Genomic DNA, 18,117 nt, shown 5'->3' on the forward strand with positions numbered 1-18,117 from the left:
TTATTACCATCTAATTACCATAAATTTTACCTATTTTCTTTGTCTGACTGTCCTCACTAGATTGTAAACTCCATGAGATTAGGAATTTTTGTCTGTTTTGTTTAATGCTTCTTTCTTTTCTTTTTTTTTTTTTGGCCAAGCCGCATGGCTTGCAGGATCTTAGTTCCCCGACCAGGGACCCAGTCCACGGCAGTGAAAGTGCCAAGTCCTAACCACTGGACCGCCAGGGAATTTCTGCAATGCTTATATCCACAGCTAGCACACAGTAGGTATTAAATAAATGCATTTTGAAAGAATGAATACACTCTACAAATCCTCTAGTAACCAGAGTTGAGAACTAGATGTTTTTATAGGTAACCCAGACAATTTTCTCTAAGAACCACACAGAAAAATGACTTTGGGGAAGTTAAATGTCATTCAATTTAGGTGTTTTAACTCAATTAAAAATAGCAGCATTAGGGCTTCCCTGGTGGCGCAATGGTTGAGAGTCCGCCTGCCGATGCAGGGGACATGGGTTCGTGCCCTGGTCCAGGAAAATCCCACATGCCGCGGAGCAGCTGGGCCCGTGAGCCGTGGCCGCTGAGCCTGCACGTCCGGAGCCTGTGCTCCGCAGTGAGAGAGGCCACAACAGTGAGAGGCCCGCGTACAGCAAAAAAAAAAAAAAAAAAAAAATAGTAGCATTAAATAGTCACATAAAAATTAGACCACCATTCCCTTTACCTCTTTCCTACCTTAAGTCTGGATGCCATTACTTTACTTCCAGAAAGGAACAGTTCCTAAATACTCTGCAGGAGAAAGCAAAAGAATATTAATAGAGATACTCTGCCCTTACATTTACACAGTCTTTCCTCAAAAAGTTGATAAAATCCACACCCCCCTCCAGGAGTTTAAGGAGATACATCCTTCTTCTTCCCACACTTCAGGAAATGCTTTAACCAACATTTAAGAAAGCAAGAACAAGCTATCCCCAGGAACCTATGCAAAGAAAGAAAATGACAGCATGTCCTAAGAAATGTCAAAGACAAATGACTATATTTCCATGGCTAGTACATAGTAGGTGTTCAATGCTTGTTGATAGAATAAATACCCTCCACAAATCCTCTAGTAACCAGTGCTGAGAACTAGATGCCTATGTAGAACTATTCTGGGGGCTGGCTCCACACCAGTGCTAAAGCAGGCATTACACTGTTAGATTTCTATTAATATATTGCTCCCAGAAATTGAAAAAGATGTATAATATGAAGATATAAAACAATTTCCATATGCAAAATATAAAACTCAAAGATTTATGAACTGAGGTTTTCTAGTCCATTTCCTTCATTTGAAAGACAGAGGTCTAGTGAGCTTGAATCATCTCTGAAACTCATCTAAATATTAGTAGTGAAACATACTATAAATCAGATTACTTGGCTCCCAATTCATTACTCTTTTCATTCTATCATGGTACCCTCTAAACTTGAGTGTTCCTTGACCAGGAGTTCTATAGCATCTGAGTTTAAATTACTACATCACCAGGAAATTAAAAGCCTAATTTCCCAATATTATGTCTAAATTAAGTTTTGGTGGGCCTGGATGTTGCTGTAGTCTTTCAACAATAACTGGAAAAAAACTAATTTCACAATTAATTGCATATTTCCTGCCATGAACAGAGGAAACTGTCATTTGCAGTATAGTTTTCTGGTATAAATTTTCTGGTATGAATTCTGGTGTTCACACCTCCCAGGTTCATATCCCAGTTCTGTCACTTTTTAGCAGAAATCTTCTTAACCTCTCTAAGCTTCAATCTTCTCATTTTAAAAAAGAAGTAAACAGGGAATTCCCTGGTAATCCCGTGGGTAGGACTCTGCACTCACTGCCAAGGGCCCAGGTTCAATCCCTGGTTGGGGAACTAAGATCCTGAAAGCCACATGGCAAAAAAAAAAAAAAAAAAAAGGACCACATGCTGTATTTAGTTGCATGGAAAGTACCCAGCACATGGCCTAAAACATACATATTCATGTTGATAGATTTACTGTCAATTGCAGTCAGACATGAATAGAAGTTATAATCAGATTCCCACCCTTCAAATTTTAGACTTTATATTTATTAAAATAATCTCCCAAACTGAATGCCTGTTGATTTGAACCTGGTAGCTATTAGTTTTGTCTAGTTCCTCAAGAAATGAAAAAATTATAAAGCAGTCAATTCATGTAACAGTTCAATAAGATTTAAAACCAAAACAGATTAAACTCAACATTAAAGCATTTTGTGATCTATTTTGGCCAAAAAATGCATTTTTCCCTCATTCGTGTAATCATTACTCGGTGAACCAGCACCCAATGTTACAAAGATCTTGTAAGTTTGTGTGTGTGTGTGTGTGTGTGTGTGTGTGTGTGTGATATTCAACACTTTATTATAAAATAGGCTTTGTGATCAATAATTTTGCCCCACTGTAGGCTAATGTAAGTGTTCTGAGTACTTTTAAAGTAGGCTAGGCTAAGTTATGAAGTTTGGTAGGTTAGGTATAGTCAATCCATTTTCAACTTATGATATTTTCAACTTACAATGGGGTTTATTGGGATGTTAACCCCATTGTAAGTGGAAGAAGAAAAGATCCTGTAAATTATTGATACCTTCTTAGTGGTCCAAGGGCGCCCTCTGTCTGAATGCAGAAAAAGTTCAACGCTAAATTACTTTTTTAAAGCTGATGCTTTTCAAGTAAATTCTTAACAAGTCTATGAAATTAAACTTCTCTTTAATCACTGCAAACGTATTGTCAGAAAAGACAATGTCATTGTTACAAGAGTACCAGAATGGTTAGGTCTTACATCCCTATAATTTACCTGGGAATTGGAAAGAAAACCCATGCTATTTTCCCCAGAATTTATTCTACATCGTTCAATAAAACTGTTGGCATAGACCACCTAGATAAGTATATTGATCTCTTTGTTTGTCTTGTCCATGTAAAACTCTATACTTTATTTAACATGCCATTGTAGCCGTTTGCACAGTAATGAGTATCACCAATGTTAAATATTTATTGGGCATCTCTGTGTACATGACACTGTACTTGGTGAAAAGGATGGGGAAAAAATTCTCTATCCTCAAAGAAATGGCAATCTACTTTCTTAATAAGGATGTGAACAAAGAAATATAGGGTAAGATGTCCACTGGAAAAGATATGCTTCTCTCAGTGCTGCTTTCTGTGTTATCTCAGGAAAGTTATTCAACTTCTCTGAACCTCAGTTTATCTGTAATATGGAGATAATACTCAACTCAAAGGAAAGTTGCACAAATTAACTGAGATATTTGCAATGGACTCAGCATATAGTAAAAGCTCAGTAAAAGGTGGTTGTTTTTATTTATTAATATTAAGAGAAATCTTAAATAACAGCATCCTACATTAAATTTCACTTGCTTCAAATGGAAAGATGCATAAACAAAATATTTTATATCTCACTTTTTCAACATTATTCTTTCTAGCGAAGAAAAATAAGTGATCCTGATCAAATGCTTGATTAAATCAATAATTAGGCATTTCTAAAGGAATTATTTCAGTATAAAAAATATAGTTAAGACTCCTTTACCACTACCGAAATTTAGGATTCATAAGAACATGCATTTTCTGGTACTCATTTCATATGCCTTGCCTATTCTCTTGAAATATCTAAAATGTTGAAAATAACTTCATTGCGTTTCATGATCAGCTACATTTCTAACATAAAAGCAGCCCAAGAACAGAATCATGATCATATAAGGGATCTTAGCAATTTCTAGTTCAATCTTTTTTTTTTCTTTTTAGAAATAAGAACTTATGCATCTCCTTAACATTACAAAGCACTTTAAAATTTATTTTGTGAATTTTAATAATTTCTTGGGGGGGGCAAGCACATAACAAAAAAATTTTTATTCAGTTTGTAGGTGGGGAAACATAAATAGCAAAACTAAGCACAGTACAAAATATTCACTAAGAAAAAATAGTTAAAGCTAGGCTAAAGACTACATGTATTATCTCACATTAACCTGATATAGGTGCTATTTTCTCCATTTATAAATGGGGAAACTGAGTCACTAATCACTTATGTAACTTACCAATGTCCTGTAACTAGTACACAGCAGAATCAAATCCAGGCTGCTTGATTCCAGAGTCTGCACTCTCAACCTCTATCTATACCTTTCTATTACTTAAAAGTGACAATTTTCTTAAATATCCATGAGTCTGACATAAATGATTGTATAACTAAATGGGGGAAAAGGATCACTTTTTTACAGAAGAATTCCAAATAATAACTATAGAAGGAATGAGGAAAATAATTACTATTCAGTAAACACCAACTGTTGCAAGGAAGAACCATCAACAGATTCCAGTTAAAACTAACAGGTGCATGATGGGAATAGGATATTTGCAACTCATCAAGGCATCTCTCCATATGATATTTATTAATTAATTAATTTATTTATTTAATTTATTAATTATAAGGAGAAAAATAGTAAATTTACAGTGGAGAAACCCAGCAGACACAACCTAAATAAAGTGATCAAAGTTAACATCACCACCAGAAAGGTGGAATCACTTTAATTACTGAATGTACAGACAGAACCCTCCATGCAAATAATTTTTACTTAATGATTTAAAGCTCTTCAGTGTTTTTGCTACCATAAAGTTTGGTACTAAACTACCAACTGTGACAAAAACTTAACAAATTCTGTTTGATTTGAGGCTGGGTAGGCACTAAGTCTCTGAAATCACTTGAAGCATTTTTCTTAAGTTTCGTCTTCGTGAAAACTGTATGCTTTAAAGAAATTATGATGGAGCAGGCCAAATATTCCCATTAATATTTCTATTATCATATAGTAATGCAAGATACAGTTATTATGGAAATTATATTTGGAAGATAGTTTACAAATTCTGAAATCCATTCTATTTTTAAATATTATTGACAAAGGAAACTGAAATATGCCATATGTAAAAAAATAAAAGTTATGTGTACCTTTTGATTTCAAATAAGTAAAGCTGATATTTATTGAGCCTTTACTATGTACCAGGCACATTTTTTCTTGCACATTATTTCATTAAATTCTCACAATTTCATAAGGTAGATTATATTACCACCACTTCTCAGATGAGTAAATGGCTAGAAAGGTTAAAAACACTGCATAAGGATGGGTTGTCTGACACAAGCAATACTGTCATTCTTTTTCTAAATATTTTTCCAATTGCTAACAAGCAGAAAATCCAATTAATTTGAGTTTCATTGACTTTCATCTTCACTTCCCTCCTATGCAGGGCTATGTTAACACATAGCAACAATGAGAATGGTAAATAATTAATAATCTAAGATAATTAAGAGTTGGCCATATTGTTATTATAATTATACTAAACTTATTTACATATCCTTTGTTTTATATCAAACTCTGAGTTCTTATGGAGGAGAAACATGATTTTGATTAAATATAAAATGGACAGTTAAACCTCTAAATAGTACACACTTTGTAAGAAGCTGAAGCACATGTCAGTATTCAGGTAATCATTCTTGATTACTTCATTTACACACATCTTTACAAGTCTAAACAAAATGTACAGATATAAACACCATAACTTTTAACTTCCTGTTTTCCACCCTTAAAACACTGATTCCTTGAACCTAGTAAAAAAATTTTCAAGTAACTGCATTAGAAAGTTTATAATTAATGTAATCATTTATATTTGAAGTATTTATTGTTTAAATTTGAAGTTTCTATTATTAAAAATATTTCTTATTATTATGGTTTATTTACACCCTTGATTTTTAAAAAAATAAGTAAGGTGCTTCATATTGGCTTCTGGATTTGCTGTCTTGCCTACAACAAAACAAGTCACTGGGTTTATCCTGAATGAGTCACAAAGCAAGAGTTTGGACTTGATCATTGGTTTCAGTCCTATTTTTAGAGGTATGGGAATACAAAAGAAGTTCTTAATCTGGAGACATTTAAAATGGCTTTTTTAGTTTTCTTCAGAAAGGAAATGGGCTGCCAAACTTCAGGACCATCATAGAATCCATTAAATATATAATAAATATTTTGTACAAAATGTTTGCATTCTATTAAACATTGTATCTCACCCACGTGTAAAATAACACTGCCACTGACATCAGTGGAATTTCATGGGCAAAGGAATGAGTCTGTAAGTCTTGTCAAAATAGGCATTTTTCTTACTCCTCTAAAATGTTATAATTGTCCAAATATAAATACTTAAAAGGATGCAGTTTCCATGTATTACTTACAGATTGACAATTGTCTAAAAAAAGCACAAAGTTCATAGACAAGCCTCTCTCTCCTTGTTCTTTCTAAAAAATGCATAAAATGGAAAACAACCTTATACTATACTGAAATCCAAATTATAGGTAAGAAAAAACAAAAACCAAATGACACAAGAGTGGAAATTAATTTTCAAATATTGGTAACTTACAGGATTTGCAGTTACTTAATTTTTCATTAGCATTGGTTTGCTGTTTTCTATATTTTAAATTGTAATATACTTTGAAGAAAATATTTAATGTATTTAAAATTTAAAAAAACATTTTAAATGAATAAGAATAGAATTTTCAGATAACATAAGATTTTTCTCATTTGTATCCATTTAAAGATTCATTTTCATTTTAATACAACTTTTCTTGCAAAATGTATCTCAAAAATAGAAAAAAATGCCCAAAGGAAAGTTTTATTTATGTGGTAGAAAAATTGAAAAGGAAAGAAAATAAACACATCTTCACAATTTCAGAGGTGACAAAAACCTATGGTATTTCAAGTGGTTTCTGATCTCCCTTAAAGGATTTGAAAATTGTATACAAAGTTTTATAAAGTGATCTTAACAGCCAGATTCCTGTTGACGTGCTCTGGGTCTAGTTTTAACTGTAAACTTCATACAATGTAATGAAAGAAAATTGATTTGGTAATGCTGAACCTATTGATTAAACTGTGAACACAACAAACACTGGTCATTTTTTGGGTAGAAATATTTACAAGCAATTAAAGTCACTGATTTCTTGCAGTTGTTTCTTGTTGCCTTCCTGATTTTACAATTCCCCAACGCAAAGGTGCAGAAAACTAACATTTACCATCCTTTTCGAGAAATGGCACGATGGAGAGAAGACCTGCGGGGTATAAACACAAATGCAGACATGTGGAAGTTGATGGCTTTAAGATTCATTTTGTTGCTAAGTTTTTGTCGTTTCTTAAATTAAAATTTTGAGTTTTTCCTTAAAATCCCCGCGCTACTTTGCTTTAGCCCCACCGAATACATGCCCCCTACCCATTTTTGACTCTGTTAACTCTTCTCCTGCCGCCGTTTCAGCATCGCAAGTCCCCAGCAACCCGGGAGAGTTTAAGCCCACGGAGTCCAAACACCCAGGGAGCCGAAAACTGGGTGGTTCCGGGCTCCGCTGGACCCACGGCCTGCGAGTTCCGGCGGCAGACCCCACCTCCAGGCCTTCCTGGGAGATCCGAGGCCTCTCCCAGAACATTCCTAAAGGGCGTTCCCTGTTTATTCGTTCAGTAAGTATTTGTTCAATTTCCGATGCCCCTCATTCTTCGGAAAAGCAATTCGGGCCTCACTTTGCCCGAACTGTGTCCTCGCCTTGTTAATGACACAAATATGCCGGGAAAGACGAATCTCGGCCACTATTTAGCAAATACCGCGTGAGATTTACCAAATGCCGTCCCTCCGAGTCCCTAGCATCTGCCGGGAACACAAGGCCATCTCCCTTCCCTCCATCATTCACTGCCTCCCAAGAAAGCGTTAATGGCAAATAGCGACCACGGCCAAGCTCTGCTGTTCTTGCCTCCGAGCCAGCATTATGCCAAGTTCCTCCACACCGCGAGGCGCCACCCTCTCCCCAAGCCAGCAGGAGGGGCGTCAGGCCGAGGCCCGGACCCCGGGCCAAGGGCCGGGAGAGATCTGAGCGTCCGGGCCTCAAACACCTCCGGGCTGGAGGTGGATCGAGAATCAAGTCCGGGCGTGGCGGCCTAGGGTGTCTCAGCCGAATTCTTCCATGCAGCCGGGAGGCTGGGTGTCCGAACCGCGTAGCGGAACTACAACTCCCAGGATCACAGCTGACCGGACTTCCGGAAACCAAAGCCCGGCGGGGAGGAAGCTGCTGAGATCCGGACAAGAGGCCGGGGGTTAATTTAGCAAGAAAAACGGGGGGCGGGAAGAGCTATAGTGCTAACCTGTCAATTCGCTACCATGAACGTGGTTTTTGCTGTGAAGCAGTACATTTCCAAAATGATAGAGGACAGCGGACCGGGCATGAAAGTACTTCTCATGGATAAAGAGACGGTGAGTTTGCTTTTGCTCAGTGTTTGTGAGGGAATCCTCCTCCCTTGCAATAGCTGGTCCCATTCCACTGTAGGATTTAGTATTTAATTAAAGATTTATAAGTGAGGGTCAGTTCAGTGTGGAACTGAAAGCTTGTATAAAGCTTGCCTAGAAGGTTTTCAGTCTGAATGGCTCTAACCACTGCCAGAGGTTCTCGTACCCAGAACAATTTATTGAAATCAGAAATCGTTTTTCTAAATGCCTCTGCCAAGAAATAATATATAAGACAGCGCACTTGGAGGACTTTGGGATGGTCCTGTTATTTCCACTCAGCGTTATGTTTTTAAAGGAAAGCTGTCAGGGCTCAAACTGAGGTGACAGGTTGTTATTTATTGGTCACAAAATTTAAAAAAAGAACTCTTTAAGGTGATGAGAAATTTTTTATTTGGAAATTTATGGGTTGTTCGTGTTCAGAGAGAACGTTTCATTTTGGTACATTACTTATTATTTTAGATGCTCAGTAAATGTTATTACATATGTTAGTATTTAAGTTATCCAACTAAGTAGTATTAATGAAAAAAAAATTTAAGGCTTAGGTATGGCTGCTTGTTTTTATTATTCTGGACTAGCATAATATTAGTTAATTCTTTTTCTTTACAGACCGGCATAGTGAGTATGGTATACACACAATCGGAAATTCTCCAGAAGGAAGTGTACCTTTTTGAACGCATTGATTCTCAAAATCGAGAGGTCATGAAACACCTGAAAGCAATTTGTTTTCTTCGACCTGCAAAGGTACTACGTAAACAGCTGCCGTCTGCTTAGGCAAATACAGCACACTATGATCTGGAAGTATTATTAAGGCAAAATAAATTTATATTATCATTTGTGGCATCATAATTATCCTGGTTTATCAGAGTTATAACCATGACTCTCCTCCTTTCCACATCTCAGTCACCGCTTACAGCCAGTTTTTCCTTCAAGATGTCTTTAAGGTTCTCAGCTACTTCCAAAGCCACTAACTATCCCAACAGAGACCCACATCACTTTATTCCTGGATTAACCTCCATACCTATCACACTGAACACCATTGCCATTTATTTATTTATTTATTTATTTTTAAATTTTTGAATTTTATTTTATTTATTTTTTTATACAGCAGGTTCTTATTAGTCATCAGTTTTATACACATCAGTGTATACATGTCAATCCCAATCTCCCAATTCATCACACCACCACCACCACCTCCCACAGCTTTCCCCCCTTGGTGTCCATACATTTGTTCTCTACATCTGTGTCTCTATTTCTGCCCTGCAAACTGGTTCATCTGTACCATTTTTCTAGGTTCCACATATATGCATTAATATACGATATTTGTTTTTCTCTTTCTGACTTACTTCACTCTGTATGACAGTCTCTAGATCCATCCACGTATCAACAAATGACCCAATATCATTCCTTTTTATGGCTGAGTAATATGCCATTGTATATATGTACCACATCTTCTTTATCCATTCGTCTTTCGATGGGCATTTAGGTTGCTTCTGTGACCTGGCTATTGTAAATAGTACTGCAATGAACATTGGGGTGCAAGTGTCTTTTTGAATTATGGTTTTCTCAGGGTATATGCCCAGTAGCAGGATTGCTGGATCATATGGTAATTCTATTTTTAGTTTTTTAAGGAACCTCCATACTGTTCTCCATAGTGGCTGTATCAGTTTACATTCCCACCAACAGTGCAAGAGAGTTCCCTTTTCTCCACACCCTCTCCAGCATTTGTTGTTTGTAGATTTTCTGATGATGCCCATTCTAACTGGTGTGAGTTGATACCTCATTGTAGTTTTGATTTGCATTTCTCTAATAATTAGTGATGTTGAGCAGCTTTTCATGTGCTTCTTGGCCATCTGTATGTCTTCTTTGGAGAAATGTCTATTTAGGTCTTCTGCCCATTTTTGGATTGGGTTGTTTGTTTTTTTAATATTGAGCTGCATGAGCTGCTTATATATTTTGGAGATTAATCCTTTGTCCATTGAGTCGTTTGCAAATATTTTCTCCCATTCTGAGGGTTGTATTTTTGTCTTCTTTATGGTTTCCTTTGCTGTGCAAAAGCTTTGAAGTTTCATTAGGTCCCATTTGTTTATTTTTGTTTTTATTTCCATTTCTCTAGGAGGTGGATCAAAAAAGATCTTGCTGTGATTTATGTCAAAGAGTGTTCTTCCTATGTTTTCCTCTAAGAGTTTTATAGTGTCCGGTCTTACATTTAGGTCTCTAATCCACTTTGAGTTTATTTTTGTGTATGGTGTTAGGGAGTGTTCTAATTTCATTCTTTTACATGTAGCTGTCCAGTTTTCCCAGCACCACTTATTGAAGAGACTGTCTTTTCTCCATTGTATATCCTTGCCTCCTTTGTCATAGATTAGTTGACCATATGTGCATGGGTTTATCTCTGGGCTTTCTACCTTGTTCCATTGATCTGTATTTCTGTTTTTGTGCCAGTACCGTATTGTCTTGATTACTGTAGCTTTGTAGTATAGTCTGAAGTCAGGGAGTGTGATTCCTCCAGCTCCGTTTTTTTCCCTCAAGACTGCTTTGGCTATTCGGGGTCTTTTGTGTCTCCATACAAATTTTAAGATTTTTTGTTCTAGTTCCATAAAAAATGCCATTGGTAATTTGATAGGGATTGAATCTGTATATTGCTTTGGGTAGTATAGTAATTTTCACAATATTGATTCTTCCAATCCAACAACATGGTATATCTCTCCATCTGTTGGTATCATCTTTAATTTCTTTCATCAGTGTCTTATAGTTTTCTGCATACAGGTCTTTTGTTTCCCTAGGTAGGTTTATTCCTAGGTATTTTATTCTTTTTGTTGCAGTGGTAAATGGGAGTGTTTCCTTAATTTCTCTTTCAGATTTTTCATCATTAGTGTATAGGAATGCAAGAGATTTCTGTGCATTAATTTTGTATCCTGCAACTTTACCAAATTCATTGATTAGCTCTAGTAGTTTTCTGGTGGCATCTTTAGGATTCTCTATGTATAGTATCATGTCATCTGCAAACAGTGACAGTTTTATTTCTTCTTTTCCAATTTGTATTCCTTTTATTTCTTTTTCTTCTCTGATTGCCGTGGCTAGGACTTCCAAAACTATGTTGAATAATAGTGGTGAGAGTGGACATCCTTGTTTGTTCCTGATCTTAGAGGAAATGCTTTCAGTTTTTCACCATTGAGAATGATGTTTGCTGTGGGTTTCTCATATATGGCCTTTATTATGTTGAGGTAGGTTCCCTCTATGCCCACTTTCTGGAGAGTTTTTAACATAAATGGGTGTTGAATTTTGTCAAAAGCTTTTTCTGCCTCTATTGAGATAATCATATGGTTTTTATTCTTCAATTTGTTAATATGGTGTAGCACATTGATTGATTTGCATATATTGAAGAATCCTTGCATCCCTGGGATAAATCCCACTTGATCATGGTGTATGATCCTTTTAAAGTGTTGTTGGATTCTGTTTGCTAGTATTCTGTTGAGGATTTTTACATCTATATTCATCAGTGATATTGATCTGTAATTTTCTTTGTTTGTAGTATCTTTGTCTGGTTTTGGTATCAGGGTGATGGTGGCCTCATAGAATGAGTTTGGGAGTGTTCCTTCCTCTGCAGTTTTTTGGAAGAGTTTGAGAAGGATGGTTGTTAGCTCATCTCTAAATGTTTGATAGAATTCACCTGTGAAATCATCTGGTCCTGGACTTTTGTTTGTTGGAAGATTTTTAATCACAGTTTCAATTTCCCTACTTGTGATTGGTCTCTTCGTATTTTCTATTTCTTCCTGGTCCAGTCTTGGAAGGTTATACCTTTCTAAGAATTGGTCCATTTCTTCCAGGTTGTCCATTTTATTGGCATAGAGTTGCTTGTGGTAGTCTCTTAGGATACTTTGTATTTCTGTGGTGTCTGTTGTAACTTCTCCTTTTTCATTTCTAAGTTTATTGATTTGAGTCCTCTCCCTCTTTTTCTTGATGAGTCTGGCTAATGGTTTATCAATTTTGTTTATCTTCTCAAAGAACCAGCTTTTAGTTTTATTGATCTTTGCTATTCTTTGTTTCTATTTCATTTATTTCTGCTCTGATCGTTATGATTTCTTTCCTTCTGCTAACTTTGGGTTTTGTTTGTTCTTCTTTCTCTAGTTCCTTTAGATGTAAGTTTAGATTGTTTATTTGAGATTTTTCTTGTTTCTTGAGGTAGGCTTGTATAGCTATAAACTTTCCTCTTAGAACTGCTTTTGCTGCATCACATAGGTTTTGGATCATCGTGTTTTCATTGTCATTTGTCTCTAGGTATTTTTTGATTTCCTCTTTGATTTCTTCAGTGATCTCTTGGTTATTTAGTAACATTGTTTAGCCTCCATGTGTTTGTGTTTTTTTACTTCTTTTTCCCTGTAATTCATTTCTAATCTCATAGCATTGTGGTCAGAAAAGATGCTTGATATGATTTCAGTTTTCTTATGTTTACTGAGGCTTGATTTGTGACCCAAGATGTGATCTATCCTGGAGAATGTTCTGTGCGCACTTGAGAAGAAAGTGTAATCTGCTGTTTTTGGATGGAATAGCCTATAAGTATCCATTAAATCTATCTGGTCTATTGTGTCAGTTAAATCTTGTGTTTCCTTATTTATTTTCATTTTGGATGGTCTGTCCATTGGTGTAAGTGAGGTGTTAAAGTCCCCCACTATTATTGTGTTACTGTCGATTTCCTCTTTTAGAGCTGTTAGCAGTTGCCTTATGTATTGAGGTGCTCCTATGGTGGGTGCATATATATTTATAATTGGTATATCTTCTTCTTGGATTGATCCCTTGATCATTATGTAGTGTCCTTCCTTGTCTCTTGTAACATTCTTTATTTTAAAGTCTATTTTATCTGGTATGAGTATTGCTACTCCAGCTTTCTTTTGATTTCCATTTGCATGGAATATCATTTTTCATCCCCTCACTTTCAATCTGTATGTGTCCCTAGGTCTGAAGTGGGTCTATTGTAGATAGCATATATATGGATCTTGTTTTTGTATCCATTCAGCAAACCTGTGTCTTTTGGTTGGAGCGTTTAATCCATTCACGTTTAAGGTAATTATTGATATGTATGTTCCTATGACCATTTTCTTAATTGTTATGGGTTTGTTTTTGTAGGTCCTTTTCTTCTCTTATGTTTCCCACTTAGAGAATTTCCTTTAGCGGTTGTTGTAGAGCTGGTTTGGTGGTGCTCAATTCTCTTAGCTTTTGCTTGTCTGTAAAGCTTTTGATTTCTCCATCGAATCTGAATTAGATCCTTGCCAGGTAGAGTAATCTTGGTTGTAGGTTCTTCCCTTCCATCACTTTAAGTATATCATGCCATTCCCTTCTGGCTTGTAGAGTTTCTGCTGAGAAATCAGCTGTCAACCTTATGGGAGTTCCCTTGTATGTTATTTGTCATTTTTCCCTTGCTGCTTTCAGTAATTTTTCTTAGTCTTTAATTTTTGCCAATTTGATTACTATGTGTCTCGGCGTGTTTCTCCTTGGGTTTATCCTGTATGGGACTCACTGCACTTCCTGGACTTGGGTGGCTATTTCCTTTCCCATGTTAGGGAAGATTTCGACTATAATCTCTTCAAATATTTTCTTGGGTCCTTTCTCTCTCTATTCTCCTTCTGGGACCCCTATAATGCGAATGTTGTTGCATTTAATGTTGTCCCAGAGGTCTCTTAGGCTGTCTTCATTTCTTTTCATTGTTTTTTCTTTATTCTGTTGTGCAGCAGTGAATTCCACCATTCTGTCTTCCAGGTCACTTACCCGTTCTTCTGCCTCAATTATTCTATTGATTCCTTCTAGTATAGTTTTCATTTCAGTTATTGTATTGTTCATCTCTGTTTTTTCTTTAATTCTTCTAGGTCTTTTTTAAACATTTCTTGCATCTTCTCGATCTTTGCCTCCACTCTTTTCCGAGGTCCTGGATCATCTTCATGATCGTTATTCTGAATTCTTTTTCTGGAACGTTGCCTATCTCCACTTCATTTAGTTGTTTTTCTGGGCTTTTATCTTGTTCCTTCATCTGGTACATAGCCCTCTACCTTTTCATCTTGTCTGTCTTTCTGTGAATGTGGTTTTTGTTCCACAGGCTGCAGGATTGTAGTTCTTCTTGCTTCTGCTGTCTGCCCTCTGGTGGATTAGGCTATCTAAGAGGCTTGTGCAAGCTTCCTGATGGGGGGGACTGGTGGTGGGTAGAGCTGACTGTTGCTCTGGTGGGCAGAGTTCAGTAAAACTTTAATCTGCTTGACTGCTGATGGGTGGGGCTCGGTTCCCTCCCTGTTGGTTGTTTGGCCTGAGGCAACCCAACACTGGAGCCTACCTGGGCTCTTTGGTGGGGCTAATGACAGACTCTGGGAGGGCTCACGCTAAGGAGTACTTCCCAGAACTTCTGCTGCCAGTGTCCTTGCCCCCATGGTGAGCCACAGCCACCCTCTGCCTCTGCAGGAGACCCTCCCACACTAGCAGGTAGATCTGGTTCAGTCTCCCCTGGGGTCACTGCTCCTTCCCCTGGGTCCTGATGCGCACACTACTTTGTGTGTGCCCTCCAAGAGTGGAGTCTCTGTTTCCCCCAGTCCTGTTGAAGTCCTGCAATCAAATTCCACTAGGCTTCAAAGTCTGATTCTCTAGGAATTCCTCCTCCCATCGCCAGACCCCCAGGTTGGGAAGCCTGATGTGGAACTCAGAACCTTCACTCCAGTGGGTGGACTTCTGTGGTATAATTGTTCTCCAGTTAGTGAGTCACCCACCCAGCAGTTATGGGATTTGATTTTACTGTGATTGTGCCCCTCCTACCATCTCATTGTGGCTTCTCCTTTGTCTTTAGTTGTGGGGTATCTTTTTTGGTGAGTTCCAGTGTCTTCCTGTCAATGATTGTCCAGCAGCTAGTTGTGATTTTGGTGTTCTCACAAGAGGGAGTGAGAGCACGTCCTTCTACTCCACCATCTTGGTTCAGGGCCACCATTGCCATTTAATCTTGCATACTTATATCAGTGTTTTGAGTCTTTATCATTTTATTCACATCTATGCTCAGGAACATTTAATGGCTCAATTTTACTTCCATGATTAAATTTATATTTCGCAGCCCTCAGAGCCCTCCTTTAGCTCGTCTGGTCTGCCCTTATGTATTCAACCTCATATGTCCTACCTCTGCTCCTCCACTGCAGCCAGATAGGTCTTTTTATGATCCCTTTACATGCTCATTCCTGTCCTCTGTTTGTTCTCTTCCCCAGATTAAAGATTCTTTAACCTTCTGTCAGTTTTCAGCCATCATCTTCTAAATCTAACTTGAGTCCTCCTTTAAAAATCCTTTACTATTTCAATCTTATTTTTTATGTTCTCTTGTTTTATATTCACGTTCTTAACTCCAGTGCTTGTACATTATCTACTTTCCAATATACAAATCTGACCGTGTCACCACACTTGAAATCCTTGAATGATTGCTCATTGCTTTTATGATAAAGACAAAACTCCATTAAGTGTGGCCTGCAAGGCCCTGTATGGTCTAGTTCCTACTATTTCTATAGCCTCATTTCAAACCATTCCCCTTTTTGCTCTTAGCCACACTAATCTTTCAGTCCACTGTATTCTGTCATGCCTCAGGACCTTTGCACAGGTTCTTCTCTTTGCCTGGAATGTTTTCACTCCCTCAAGCAAATCTTTCCTGGCCTTGCTGACCAGGTCAAACTCCCCTCTCATAAACACTTATAGCACCATCTTCCTCTCCCTATTACTTGTCTTGGTTGAAGTCTTATATGGTTTGTGTGATTAATTAATATGTCTCACCTACCAGCAGTAAGCTCCAGGAGAGCAGAGATAATGTCCATATTTTCACACTGTTATGTCCCCAGTGCCTACCACATAATGGATACTCAGTAAATAGTTCCTGAATTAATTAATACATCAATTAATTCTTTGATACAGTAGTTTCCAATTGTTTCATATTAGTCATGAAATTTTGGCTCCGGGAGGGATCTTAGAGATTATCAGTCCATCATTTCCTAACATTTTTTATTAGAGAAGCTCTTTCAACGCCATATGTATGTTCTCTCAAACTCAAAATGTGTTGTTAAAAACAATTTTTCCTTAAGATTGCATTATAAAGTTAATTTTTAATGTGTTTTTTAAATTTAAATGACAGTTTTTAAAGTCTCTTTCCCATTTAACAAGCAATATGTATTACTTACATTACTTTTAATTCTGTAAGGAAATGTATGGTTTTTTAACATTCAAAAATGATATTTTATATTATGTATAATTTGGGAATCAACTTTATACTGAAATTTAACCATATGTTATAGTATCAAAAGTAGATAAGACCTGCATTATGTTTGTATGTAATTGGAATTATTATGTTTTGACCATTTGAAAATCAACTGTTTTTTAGTTCTAAATTTCATGTTTTATTTTTAAATAATGTAATTATACAAAAGGTCTTAGCCTACTGTTTGCAAATACTTCACAAATATTGCAGTTCTGCAGCCTCTGGTCCCAATTAGTTAAAAGCCCAAGTGAATATATTTAACTATATTTTCTCTTGAATGTTGGTTTTTAAAGGACTAGACACATTTTGATGTTCCACATAAGAATTTTGATCAGATGAATAAAATTTATAAACAAACAGCCTGAGGCAAATTTTCAGAATTATTATCTATTTTATGTTGTATTTCAACATCTATGTCCTTTATATTTTTTAATCTTAATTTGGCCAAGGCAATGCAGCTAGTTAATGTTACATATGATTCCTGATCATTATATTCAATGTGGCTCTTTTTTATCCCCAGCCCTCACCCCTCCCAACATACACACACTTAACCTAGACCTCAGCACACAGTAGGCACTCAGTAAATACTTAAATAAATCAGTGGATGATACGTATTTATTACTTTTTCACTTAAGCAGTTCTCATATTTTATTTGTTTGTTCTTTTCTTCTCTAGGAGAATGTGGATTATCTGATTCAGGAGCTCCGAAGGCCCAAATACAGTATATATTTTATTTGTAAGTATGTTATTTCACCTGTTCAATCATGTAACTAAATCCTAGCTAATATGTTCTATTGGGTACTTCATATCATCAGTAAGTTAATTGAATCCATCACTGTAAGAGTCTGGTGAGTTTTTTTGTCATTTCAAAGTATTAAAAGTGTTGGACCAACATTCTGTTTCTGAGAGCTAAATGTGATTTCCACTCATCATAGACTGCTTAGGTTAAAAACAAATTTTTTTTTTAAGTTTTACTTTGCCCTTCAAGTTTCTTTGTAAGTCAAAAGTTGTAAGTAGTCAACTTTCACATTCCACCTTTGCCAAAAAAGTATGTATACTTATTTCTATTTTACACTTTTATGAACTGAGCTATAGAAGCTGATTTATTTATTTGGAGGGAGGATATACTTGAGTTTGTTGGAAAAGCAGAGATTTACTTTACATACCAGATGAAAACAGTCTACTTCTCTTTGCAACTTTATGTAATACTTGAAAGTACAAGTCATCAGGTAGATATCTCCTATTTGCATAACGTTTGGGGAGGGGAAAAGGGGTGGAGGCCTGGAAATAAACTGGGTTTGTGGTTACTATACAATTTATATGGATTCTTTTAATGTAATACATTCTGCTTTGGAAGTTACATCTTTTCTCCTCTAGATGTCCTTATTGATCTTCATAGCATTTGTATTGTTTACTTGAAGGCTTTGGAGTTTTAGGGTTTAAACTATAGTCTAAGATATATACTTTCTTCCGCATATACTACAATTTAATAATGGTACAAAAAATTAACATTTGTGATAAGACACTG

General features: G+C 36.5%; 1 protein-coding gene across 6 annotated transcripts in view; it reads left to right on the forward strand.

Annotated features, from left to right (window-relative positions):
- Nucleotides 1-7,495: 7,495 nt before the first annotated feature.
- VPS45 (vacuolar protein sorting 45 homolog) overlaps nucleotides 7,496-18,117 on the forward strand; it is a 75,551-nt gene continuing 64,929 nt past the window's right edge. For 2 of the 6 annotated variants that reach the window (XM_082612005.1, XM_082612007.1), the window contains exons 1-3: nucleotides 7,497-8,296; nucleotides 8,936-9,070; nucleotides 17,265-17,325. In XM_082612005.1, the coding sequence (XP_082468131.1) occupies nucleotides 8,204-8,296; nucleotides 8,936-9,070; nucleotides 17,265-17,325 (289 nt within the window). In that variant the 5' untranslated portion in view covers nucleotides 7,497-8,203. Of the gene's footprint in view, nucleotides 8,297-8,935; nucleotides 9,071-17,264; nucleotides 17,326-18,117 lie in introns of all 6 variants that reach the window. The other 4 variants (XM_082612004.1, XM_082612009.1, XM_082612008.1 and 1 more) reach the window with 4 other exon arrangements.

This window comes from Mesoplodon mirus (assembly GCF_964341445.2).
Source record: "Mesoplodon mirus genome assembly, chromosome: 3".
NCBI lineage: Eukaryota > Metazoa > Chordata > Mammalia > Artiodactyla > Ziphiidae > Mesoplodon > Mesoplodon mirus.